The sequence below is a fragment of the Hetaerina americana genome, unplaced genomic scaffold (genome assembly GCF_022747635.1).
Source record: "Hetaerina americana unplaced genomic scaffold, ioHetAmer1.1.p SCAF_76, whole genome shotgun sequence".
Taxonomy (NCBI): Eukaryota; Metazoa; Arthropoda; class Insecta; order Odonata; family Calopterygidae; genus Hetaerina; species Hetaerina americana.
In genome coordinates this window covers 895842-909061 of record NW_027287383.1, presented here as the reverse complement: position 1 = coordinate 909061, position 13220 = coordinate 895842, and the positions used below count along the sequence as shown (strand labels likewise).

The 13220-nt window shown below is 34.7% G+C and overlaps 1 protein-coding gene across 2 annotated transcripts in view; it reads right to left on the bottom strand.

Moving 5' to 3' along the window:
* Positions 1 to 13001, bottom strand: part of LOC139697423 (proteasome adapter and scaffold protein ECM29-like) — a 42927-nt gene extending 29926 nt beyond the window's left edge. For both annotated transcript variants that reach the window (XM_071596122.1, XM_071596124.1), the window contains exons 1-10: positions 12975 to 13001; positions 11722 to 11852; positions 8953 to 9069; positions 7193 to 7311; positions 6901 to 7050; positions 5489 to 5666; positions 4171 to 4310; positions 2573 to 2885; positions 994 to 1079; positions 845 to 917 (exon numbers count right to left, since the gene is read on the bottom strand). In XM_071596122.1, the coding sequence (XP_071452223.1) occupies positions 845 to 917; positions 994 to 1079; positions 2573 to 2885; positions 4171 to 4310; positions 5489 to 5666; positions 6901 to 7050; positions 7193 to 7311; positions 8953 to 9069; positions 11722 to 11852; positions 12975 to 12999 (1332 nt within the window). In that variant the 5' untranslated portion in view covers positions 13000 to 13001. The remainder of the gene's footprint in view (positions 1 to 844; positions 918 to 993; positions 1080 to 2572; positions 2886 to 4170; positions 4311 to 5488; positions 5667 to 6900; positions 7051 to 7192; positions 7312 to 8952; positions 9070 to 11721; positions 11853 to 12974) is intronic.
* Between the last annotated feature and the right edge of the window lie 219 nt (positions 13002 to 13220).

Genomic DNA, 13220 nt, shown 5'->3' with positions numbered 1-13220 from the left:
AACCTATATTTGTTCACATGACAATAGAAAAGATGGCACTGCCCAGCCACAAGTTAATTTAAAGGCTGTCTGATGCTGCTATTTTGCACAAATACAAGTGGCAATTTCAAAATTATACCTCAGCTTGTTTATCATTCAGTAACTTTATGGGCCTTCAAAAAGTGCTAATTCCAAAACAGCAAACTAAATTTTATGTGGAGGTCACGGTCTCTAGACAGCTTTATAGTAAAAAGGAATAACGTATGCATCATAAATAATAAGCAATTTATTTTGATTCTTTTTTGCTTTTACAAATAGAGTTTGCATTCCCAGTTGCTTCTTTCCACATCAGAAAAAGAGATGAACATGATCCACTATCCTAAAAAATGTGCAGATAATTCTCTTCGAATAAACCTTGCACATATTTATTTTTGTAATGGAACACATTATCGTATTTTACATTAATTTACATGGAAAAAGTTGTTTCACTGAACGTGTGTTTCCCTTCACGAGAAAGATTGCAGAATGAATTAGGCTCATCGTATGAGGCTCCATTGTATTCGGATCAACTGGATTCAGATTAGTTAATGGTTTACTGCACTTTTAACCAATAAACTAATTAACTATTAATGTGAATTATTGTTCACTTTCATGACTTGGCCTGATTTTTATTGCATGAATCATTATAATAGATAAATATTAACAATTTTTAGAGGCTGACCTCAGTAACTGCACTAGTTCAATAACAAGAACATGTGTCATAAGTAACAAGGTTATTTCACCATGCCTCAGATGGGTTGGGTTTGTTACATCAGAATTTACATGTATTTCACTGGGCCAAATTTGGTTTCACCCTTCCACTTACCTCTGAAACAATCAACTTAAGAAGGCACGACAGAAGTACACTACCAACGGTCTGCAGCTTTGATGCACTGGAACTAGGAAAATGCACACTTTGTAATAAATGCCATTCAAAAATTTGATATTTGATGCTTTGAAAATTTTGTTACTCACTCACAAATGATGACAATGACAAATTCTAGGGCAATGAATTTCAGTTTCAAGTTGGAGTCTGGTGAATATAGGCTATCATAAACTATCTGCAAAAAAAACAACAAAACTATAAGAGAAGAAGAAAATTCAATCTGAAACAAATAAGGGATTATCCAAATATCACAAAATATGGTGAGGAGGGAGAAGTTTGAACTTAACATTTTACCAATTACAAATCAGAAAGACTTAACCATCAAACGAAATTTTAAAAACTATGAAACGGGGCATCACATACATCATTAAATCGTAGAGATTGTTAATCTTGCTTTAGTAATTACATTGAAATAAAAACTCTGGTTTGCCCTACAATCAACAATTTCAGAAGCAATGCAACAATTTCAGAGTGTAAAAATCATTCGCCTTCAGTCAAGGCGAATGATTTTTACACTCTGAAATTGTTGCATTGAAATGCACATTAGCGGATGACTCTGTTTAAAGTTACTGTTGCGGCATCTCCCGCAGTTTCTTTGGAATTTCAGAAGCTCTTGGCTGGGTGTTTAGATAGTAGTAGGGGAGGCGACCGACAGGTGAAGTCACTGGCACCATTAGGGATGGATAGGAAAGGATGACAGGAGGAGAGAAACCATTGTCGGCATCAGCATTAGCCTACTCTTAACAGAAGGAGCCCACAGCTTAACATCCCATCTGACGGACGGCGTACTAACACCAAGTGCCCTCCACAGAGCACCACAAGTGGGGTTCAGGATACTGCTGAAAATTATCTGCCTCCTCTGGGATTCAAACCCCAGCCATCTGCGTGGAAAGCCAGTACGTTAGCCACCACACCATCCCAACCCCTGGGAGTTTGATACTGAAACCACCATAAATTAGGAGGTTTGTGACTAGGTTGCTGACAATACGTTATGTTGGTACTATGTCTCTCACTTATGCCAAAAAGTTCGGCCATTTGGAATGTTCTGTTAATATTTGAAAGCTGTGGCGCGAAGCAATTTGCGCAAAGTGACCCGCCACAAACGTCCGGCTTTGTTTGAAGAACAAAAATTGGCTTTTGCACCATGATAACGCCCCTGCATGCACATGGTTACTTGTGTGCAATTTTTTGGCCAAAAACAACACACAAATGATGCCGCAGCCACCATATTCCCCAGATCTGGTCCTCAGTGACCTTTTTCTTGTTCCCGAAACTGAAGAGACCCATGAAATGACTATGCTACGCTACAATTGATGAGATAAAGACCGCACCAAAGGAGGAGCTCAACAAGATCACAAAAAATGATTTTTTGAAGTGCTTTGAGGATTGGAAAAAACGTTGGCACAAGTGTATAATATCTAACGGGGATTACTTTGAAGGGGACCAAATAGATATTCATGAATAAATAAATACTATTTGAAGAAACACAAAGGTCGCAATACTTTTTGAACAGACCTCATACATGGCAAGTAAAACCCATTGAGGGAAAAAACTACTGTTCATTGTATTCTATTGCCTGATAAATAATTCATTTCAAAAAATTGAAAATATATTTCAGTGCATGATCAATATTTGATACAAAACACAAACTATGGTCTGCATACTAACCTGCAGGCAATCTGGATAAATTATTCCTGAGCCTTGTGAGCGGCAAATATATGGCAGCAAACTCAGGCGAAGCCTAAAATCTGCAGGAGTAGTTTGAAGGTCAGCTTTTGTAGGGGGAGGAGGTAATGATGAAGGCTCAGGCAAAGTGAAGGGCAAACAAGATAAACACGACGAAGGAGAACCTGTGGATCCATTTCGAGATGATGATGACGGTAGACTAGATGTATTGGATGTAACAAAACGATCCCTCGCAGTTCCTAGGAAAAGCTGATACAATGGTTGAACAACTGAGGGTGTGTTGAACTTAATTTTCCTGTATTGAATAAAATAAAGTTTTGTTAACTTGGTTTTAAAACCTACATACTTTATAACTTCAGTTCAAAAGTTCTGTTATTAGAGGTTTGGACATCAGGGATTATGAAATGTAATTCACAGAATTGTACACATTTTATGTTTGATATACGGCGAGGTGTGAATAAATATCCTTGAATCACCTTCCTCATCATCCAACTCACTTCTCATCATCTCACCAAAAAATATGGCTTCGCCTGATTAGGTATTATCCAGATGAGAACCCAATCTTCTTAAAACTTTTTTCAACTAATGTGGGTACACTGTCGTAATTTTATTTCCACCACTTTTTTCTACCCCTTTTCTTGATAACCCTATATCTTGATCTAATGTTATATCCCCAGATATAATGTTTTGGGGGAATACATTTTTGCAATATGCATATCCATATAATTGCGACATTTACAACATTCCCTTTAATCTAAAAAAAATACCAGACTTCCAATAGTTTTTCCAATAAATTTAAAACATGAAGTTTTTTCAAACTGTTTGCATACATTTGCACGTCTTTGCTTTTCTAAACTTTAAAATAGTTCAGGCAACAAGATAAATTCCAACTTTAGTAGGACACAAGTTCAATAGATCTGTCTGCTATGGTTCTCTTTTTAATGCACTACTGAAACTCTCAATAGGAAATAACAAACAAAGAAATCGAATTAGCAGCAATGCTTAACAGTAAAATTTCAGTTTTCACAATGCTCGTAATTAATGAATTGAAGTAAACCCAAAAGTGAAAGCTACAACTTTTTTACCCAAGACATAAGAAAAACCATACATAGCATCCATCTACATATATTAGTAGCAATGAAAAAATTCAAGCAGTGAAAACCAAGATTTCAAGATATAGCTTTCCCAAAAACAATGGTTTTTCAAATTCCAGTTTGAATTCCTCCTCTTCACTGAACTAATGTCATCAGGAATATGCATTTGAGAACCTGTTATTCAGATAGGGATAATGGGTAGAGGGAATTGGGTAACTCGGAGGAAGGACAAAGTTGCCAAGGTAGAAAAATCATAACCTAGGAAGAGTGATACATATTGAACCTGAATTTCTAAATGCTCCTGAACTGAGGTAGAAGTATCTTTCAACACCTGTCCATAGAAGCTTTGACAGCACTAATCTAAATATAATATTATGAAAATCAAATTTACAGTTTTCATCTCAAGACATGACAGAAAATTTGAAGAACACAACAAGTAAACTAAAAATTATCATATACATATATATATATATAGTATCAACTAACCTAACAGCACTTGTTAACACAATGCCAGCTGATTGCGACACAGCTTCAGAAGGGTCCGCAGAACCAACAATTAGATGAGTTATTATGTCCTCTAGAGGAAGAACTCCAGATGAAAGAAAACTCAGGACATCAAGTTTCGTCTGAAAAATAAAAAGCCATTCTCACCACCTGCACCATAAATTTACTACTGCGTGGACACTGGGGAGAATAAAAGAGACCACAGAATCTCCCACGATTATATTCAAGAGTTACTCATCCACAAAAACAAAATCTTTTATTATAAAAATTTCTTATTTCAATGTTCCCAAACTTATTCAGGTTTCCCAGGACAAATATCTTGTTGGTCTTACTTTATAATTAATTTGATATAATCATTATCACACTACTTTCAGATGTTACTACCTGAAACAATGCATGTAGTGGATATTACATAAATACTATTCCAGAATTTTGTCTTCGAACCAAAAGTATAATTTAAAAGAGGTTGTTACAATAATTTTTTAACAAAAATTTAAGTACTTCAGAAAGCGATAATTTCCTTTCTTGTTTTAACAGTAATCTACAACTCTACTATACTATATATTTTATTTGCATTTGGTTTATCAACAAACAGTATTTTTTAGGGACTATATATTCTAACTTGATATTGCTAGTATTGAGCAAGTCCAGCCAAAATTTTTCCAGGTATTGAGGTATGAATGCACACAAAAAAATATTTTCTCAGTATTGAGGTATGAATGCTTAAAAGAAAATAATTCCAATAGTCTTCATTATTTCAACATCTCATGTTCAATTAATTGAAAACTTCTGCATTCAGGAATTTTCATATTCAAATGAAAATACTATTCACAGTTCCCATGGATTAATGGAGTTCTTCATGCAATAGTATAAACACAAAAACAGGGAATGCCCCGGAAAATTTTGTCTACCTCGGAAAAATCAAATCGTTATATCCATTTTCAGTTCTTACTTCCTTTTTCATAGGTCACTTCAAAAATATAAAATCAAAGTTTCACAGTACATTGTATCAGAAAAAGCAGAAGGTGAAAAATGCACAAAGCAGGAAACATGACAATGAGGTGCATAAAATACAGGGCAACATGGGCATTATCACTTTTTAGTCATGAAAACACAGGGGAATTTCATAAAAGTAATATTCTATTATTAGAAAATCACAGGCATATGAGATTGTTGGAGCTTGTTACATTGATTTATTCAAGAGAAATAAATAAGAAAAAATAGCAAGCAAAACAAATTCACTTAAAAATCAACATAACACAAGAGTTGATTCAACATATGAGTAATCCATTATGCTTACTTTTTCTAGCTCCTCTTTGGAGAGAGTATTCTCTCCAGTAACTCTTCTCAATGAGTATTCGCTCATGCCTGGAGGAGCATAGGTGAATGCAGGTGGCTGCGAATTAGAAGGTGCTGAGTTTCTAAAGGAGGAAGACCTTGATGACCGCTGCATAGCACGTATACTGGCTGTAGTTACCCTATTATTAAAAAATGTTTCATCAGTTAGTATTTGATTCTTAATATTTTTTTCTCCACCATTACAGCTACTCCATGATGACTCACACTCTTTCTGCAACAAATTACCCAAAGACAAATTGAAATATAAATTTCAAATCATGCTTGAAACTGGCTTTCAAGCGCTTTATATGTAATATTTTTTGCCAATGTCAGTTAGATCTTCTAATGTTTCATGAAACCTCAGATAAATATTAATTAAACAAGTATGTCTGGTACGCACTTTTATATTGTATAGCTCATTTGGATCCAAAAATATTTATTGGAAGACAAAAAATATACAAAAATTAGATAGTTAAATATATGATGGAAAGAACTCGTGAGTACTTAATCTACAAGGATGTAAAGTTTCTGTTTGATGTTCCATCATCAGGATTGGGAGCAACTAATCCCACAATATGTGACCACTAAAAGGTTCCTAAGTCACAGCAAGAAAAACTGGTGTGCTTGAGACACTAATGACTCACTTATGAGTGATTTAGGTGACTCCCCCTTCAAAACATTAAATTAAGTTTGACAAGGGTAGAAAGAATACAAAGGAACTAACATACTGTAGAGCAGATATTATGGATGCCACTGCAGACCTCATTAATAAATCATCAGAAATCAATTATAAATGAAACACCAGAAAGCCATTGCGCCAATTGATCATATGCTATTGATTTGTTTCGGTGATGAATCCTAGAAATTAGTTATTATTTGCAAACTTTGCTTTTAATAAAAACTATTTCAACATTAAATCATGCAATATAATATAAAAACCACAATTATCAGCCCAAAGATTGGTTAGATACGTGAGGGTATAGCTCACTTAGTACTATACCCAACAGCATGTGAAATTAACACATCAGGGCATGGGGTCAAATGCTTTCCCTGTATCACATAGGAACACCTGGTTCCCAAAAATTCTTGGAAAAAACTTGGGTTAAGCTGAGGGTGCCCAGAGGTATCCCCTGGAATCAAACCAGAGCCCTCCAGTCAGTAGTCCAATGCTCTACCCACTGGACTGCCATGTCCCCCATGATATAATATAAATAAGGAAATGAAATGCTAAATTTACAATTGAAAGAACCATTACTTAAAAATGTGCATTCACAAATTACAAAAATGGCTGCAATTACTGAAATTTCTATAAATTTGGATGCATTTCAAATAAATTGAAAATGTTCACTCAAACACTTTCACAATCTAACTCACCCATAAGGCAGAAGAAGGACGTCAAGTGCAAAACTAGTTAAGGCTTTGCTGACAGCAGGTTTATCCTGCAACCCAAACTCCTTAGACCTTTCTTCAGGATCACTGGGAACATCCACTTCTCCCAATACTGGTATGATCAGCATCAATATCCTAAGAAATAGTTCATTATAAATATTATATGAAGTTTGATAAATCCCATTCTCAATCAAATTATAGGTAATGTCATTATCACATAAGGAAATATAATTTATAAAATGATATGGTCAGGCCTATGTCAGGTAATGCTTATTACCCATCCAGATGTGACTGAGGTTTCCCATCCAGAGATTCAAGAAGACTTGGCACTAGTTTGGCTCGTTTCTCAATTGGCAAACGTGGATAACCCATTTTTATGTAGTTGAGAGAGAAATTCTGAAAGAAAAAGAAACAAAATATACATTTATCATCTTCCTGATTAACTATAGCATTAAGGAAATAGTCCATCTGCACAAAGTTTCCATGTGCATAATTGGTCTTTATGTATTTAAAAATTATGCATTCAAAGCCTTTCCGGGAATGTACAAAATCACTTAAAGTTTCAAATACATATGTGGGTGAAAGGGTCAAAGCAAGGAGAGGGCTAAGGGAAGAATACATTAAGGAATAAAAGCGGTGATATTGCATGGGATCAATACAGACTTTGAGACTGTTTAAGTATTTTGACAGTTTGTATAATAGTGATGTGGAGTATGAATGTGGGCCAAATGCATCAGGTGGCGACAATGAATGCAAGGAAGTTGGCGCATGAAAATTAGATTGCAAAAGCAGTATGAATTTCAATGAACAAAAAGCTGGATGCATGGGCTTAAGAACATATATTTAGAGAAATAAGTAGGTGTGGGGGCTATTCACTTATTGCTAACCTTGCATTATGCTTAACTTATGCTTGAAAAATTTATTTCTATCAGATGACTGGAAGAATGCAACTTTTGTACAAAGGTAAAGGAAATAAGATGGAATACAAAAATTACTCTTTGGAGTATATTGAGAAATGTATTTATTAAATTGTTGATCGAGAGTGTATGGACAAAATATTGGGAGTGCAATATGATTTTACGCAAAAGAGGATGTGCTGATCATCTGCTAGCGCTTCAGCATGCACAAGGAAAATGCATGAATGTTCAAAAGAAAGTTTATTGTGCCATATAGGACTTCGTGGAAACTTTCCATATTGGAGAGAGTTGATAATTAACAATTGCGATTTCCACTATAGGAGAAGATGACATGTGTTGAATCACAGGCCGTGTGAAGTAATACCAGTGGTAGAAGTAATACTTACCAGAAGTGATGGTATAAGGTCTCAAAAATATCCTAAATTAAAAAATAAATGCAATCCATTGCCCTTCCACAGGCATGGAATTACATTATCTGAGCATATATAGCTATAAATTCATGCTGTGAGTGACTTTTTGTGGAAAAACTTTTGTCTGTGCACAAACTAAGTACACATTAACCAACTTATCCTCTGTATTCACCATACCCATTAAAACCTAACCAATCTGCCTTTGAACTTACCACATATCTGCAAAAGATTATTTTCATTTGCAGAATTGTTAAATTGCATTTAATGCCTAGTTTTCACTATACACTTTTTAAATCATTGTAGTCCAATGCAAGGGTTAAAGACTGTTCAAAGCATAAAAAATAATTTACCTTGGCCAAGATTTGAACCTCGATCCCTTGATTTATGGTCAAAAATTTTCAGATTTGTGTACACATCAGTAGGTGACTCCAATGAAGTCACTGCTGTGGCATTTTCTGGAGTTTCTGTGAATAAGCCGGTATTTACAGGTTACAGCCTGTATTCTATGGTGTTCTTAGGGAAAGGCATGCAAATCAATGCATATAATTCCTAACATAAGAGGCTTATTTTCACCCTCACACATATTTACCCTACCAGAATGGTATACACTTGTAAAATTCTCACATTTGTACCAAAATAAACAAAATATTTTAAACATTCAGTCCTGAAAATGACCTATTGTCTAACTATAACAAATACTGGTCACTTACTGTTACAAAGGAGTCAGATTCAGGATCCTTGAAAATAGTGAGCAACTCCTCAACCGGCAGCTGTACACTTGGCTCGCTCTTCAGTCTTTTACTGATATGAAGCAACACTTCCATCACCTGGGATATAAAAAAAGAATACTGGAAATTACAGATCTCGTTTAAATAATTACGAAACTTTTTCTTTTATTTGATGGAAAAGCCATTAACATAATTGCACAGGCACAAAAAAATGGGGCGATGGGGTAGTTTCTTAACCTCATGATAGAGAAGAGGTCAAAGATATGCATTTTCAAACATTTTCAATACTTTAACATAACTATTCCGCAAAATAATATAAAAATTCCATAAAATTTAAGCACAAAACTAAGAGGCTTTGATACAGTAACATTTGCTGAAAAGATTAAAAATACAACCTCACCGAATATCAACACCAAATTAGTTAAAGGCCATTTCTATTCATTTGATGGCAAGTCTTTAAATTTTACAATTGACCAATGAATACAAAACTGTTTTAACACTGAAGAATAAAGAGCAAAGCTTGCAGCTCAGACACAATAATGTATAGCATATTCAACCTCATTTTGCTAATAATTAATGAGGAACAAAGCCATACTGTTTATGTTGCACACACTGGCAATACTTATACTATACAAATATAAACATTTATGGAAACAATATGGAATCTGACAATGTTGAATTTGGAATTAGATACAACTCCCCCTAGGAGTCAAAAGCCATGAGCTCAGTCATTTAAGAGGGGATTTCACTTCTGCTTAATCAGCCAAATTCTGATGTATTTTTGTCAGAAATTACTCATTAACAATAATAGGTTGGATCTTGAAATTTTCCAGATATTATGAATGCCTATGGTTGCCTGTTTATCAAATTTGTCAATTATTTTTTCATGAAAAATTACACAATGGGGAATTCAAGTATGTAAGTAGAGTGATTATGAAAGCAGTTACACATTAATAACTACAGGTTGGATCCTAACATTTTCTAGATATAAAGACTAGTTACCTGTCTATGGATACCTGTTTTTCAAATTTGCCGATTATATATCTGTGAAATATCACACCCAGGGGGAATCATTTGTAATGTATACATAGCTGCTTATTTTTTAATGTAGCAATTAGATTTTCTTTGCATGAAGTGTTAACATCAAAATATTTTTGACCTTTTCTGTTTAAGCATTTTTCATAACGTCTAACCTGCAATATCAGGGTACATCTTATGGGCTGGGAAATACATTACTTGATAATACAGGAGAATATCAGTAGGTATATATCGTTAATTAAAATAATAAATTATAAAATGGAGTATTTACCATGAATTCTCCCTCAAAGTAGTAAGTACCTAATGGATACTCATCATTTGTAATACAATCATTCGTAGGCTGTTGTTTCTCAATGCAACACTCAGCCACGCACAAGTTCACCTTCAAAATACATAGATGTGACTTTTTTTACATTGAAGCAGAATGTAAAAAGTATCACAGAGAAAGTTGCTAGCTTAATATAACCATTACTTAGTCATTCATAATGAATTAAATTAGGAAAATTAAGAAGTCATTTATTCCACCACTATTCACAAATTATTTGCAGCAAAATAAAATTAATATGCCAAAACTCCAGGTTTTACGGCTCAATTCTAGGTTATTCCCAGTTTCTTTTTCAAGATTACTCCCATTGCCAGTATCTAAGGAACACTGAAGTGAAATATAGAACGAAAAATTGAACAGAAATTTGAGCATTACACAATCTCTTTGACATCAATATGGGAGGGTGAGGTTGACGTTGCTGTAAAGACTGCAAGACATCAACAAGATTTTGTTCATCTGTAGGAAGTCCCAAAAAAGGAAATGCCAGTCCAGCCTCGAGATTCCTGTCGCAAAGGCTCTAATGTCAACGGCCAGCAAGTAACATAAAGCCATGTAAAGGCAGACCATGAGCAAGAGAGAAAAACTACCACGGCAAAAATAACAAAATCATTAGAATACTATGAGTATAATGAGGGGTAAACTTTCAAGGATAGATACTAGAGATGAAGAGAGGACTGCCCACACAAAATCCACTAGATGACTGCTAGGAGAAAACAAGAACGGTAGGTGGGACTGGCAAGCAGTCATCTGGACTGATAAAATTAAAAGTCCAGTCAGTGAGAAACGAGGTATATATAGAAACACCAGTTAGTCCAAAGAAAAGATGGCAAGACAAGACAAAAAGGCGAGCTTTACATGGAAAAATTTAGGGTTGCAATTAACCAATTCTCGTCAGTGAAAGAAAAATTGAGTAGATTTATAAAGAAATTAAAAGTCCACCAAAAAATCATCTCCGGTTACAAATATTCATTTTAAGAAAATATCACCACAGAATTCAACAGGCAAAATGGAAACATGAAAATATCTAAAAAATTTCAGAGTGAAAATATTGATCAATTCTGAAATCACTACTTTAATTCATGATAAATTGCTTCCATTCATTGTACTATGTGACTAATAGGGGTGGTGGCTCAAATATAAGACGATTCGTTGCGATCAATTGCATGCAAGGTGAATGTTATTCACAAACATAAATTGCATATTGAGCATATTTTCCTTTTCCACGAGCCAAGAAAAGTAATTGGATACTTGCAAGGAACCATATTACTGAGACAGGCGAGAGAAAACCAAAGTCAAAGGTGAATATAGATGTGGACTAAATACGACTTTTCTCCAAAGTATGAAAAGTGCTCTGAATTCTATTCAGGCGTTCCTCCGATGATAAATACCTTTTTGCGTATTCCATCCTTCTGGCTTGACAAAATTGGTAGCACCCTTGGAACATATTTGAAAACTGCACCTTGGAATTTATCAATATCGTCAGCAACATCAACTGCTGTCACAACTTCGTCAAGTAGTACTAAATAATCAACAAAATATAAAAATGTCATTAACCACATATTCAAACAGACGTACTGATCACACCAATTTTACCAATATAAGAAAACTTTATCATCAATTGTGCCACCTAAAAACCACCACTCCATATAATAAGGCAAATGAAATTTGGTACACACTAAGTATGTTAGAACCACATGTGTGCCTTGCTATCCTAATGATCATTTAGGCTTAGAATATTAAAAAAACAGTTCACTAAGCATGAAAATGATTCGGAAGAATTATTTGATCGCAGGCTTTTACCTCAAGAACAAAAATAAAGTAAATGGACACCAATTATACATATATATCATATTCCTACAATACCTAAACATGGATATAACTTCCACAGTTGTTAAAAAGTAAGTCCTGCCCATTACCAACAACATGAATCAATAACAATGGCAATTGCATGAAGTCTTTCCGGCTATTACAATAATCTGCTGACACCGGGGTAGCCGTAAGAACTGAATGGACCTCAGAACATTGGTTATATCAATTCTCAGTCCCACTTTTCTATTCTTACCGACTTTTATAAGTACTGAAAGTTCCAAAACAGCTAAATATCCTTTGTACTCTTCAGGTCTTTGCCGGTTCCTGACTACATCACCTTCGGGAAATATTTGGAATAGTAGTCTTAATTCTTCATTATTTAACAATTGATGATCAAAACCTACATAACTTGACTTTCATCAAACTATATTTGGAAACTTAATTTCTTGTCGCACAAAAATAAACTGACACAATCATGCCGAGATCAACCTACACAATACTAGATCAGTAAACTTCATCAATTTGCCACTGATGAACTGCAACAACGTAAAACATAGAAACATAAATTTTAAAACAACAACTATTAAGGGTATGGGATTGTTACACATGAAATATGGAACTAGTTAACAAACAGAAAATTTGGGCGCAATATCTTCCGATAGTGCTTGACACGAAATAGCTGTCACGTAAATCACCAACATGCCTTAGTAGAAGAGAACAAAAATCCTCAAAGCCAGCAATTATAACTATTTAAACCATTAATTTCACTTTATTCTGGATAGTAATCATAATTAATTGGGGTGACCGGTATGTTCACACACTATTTTCTTACCATGCTCATCCATGGCTGTCGCCATGTTTGCTGTTCAATTGTTTAGTCTCAAAACTTTTTAGGACCCCCACCCCTACTTAACTAAGTACATAATATTTTAATTACGACACAAAAAATTTCTTTAATGACTCATTGAACTAGCGTCGAAGAACTAACTAGCCACAAATACCAGCGATTAACTTCTTAGAGTCATGATCGTCGATGTCGTGTTCTGAGAATCACCAACGATGAATATTATAACCCCAT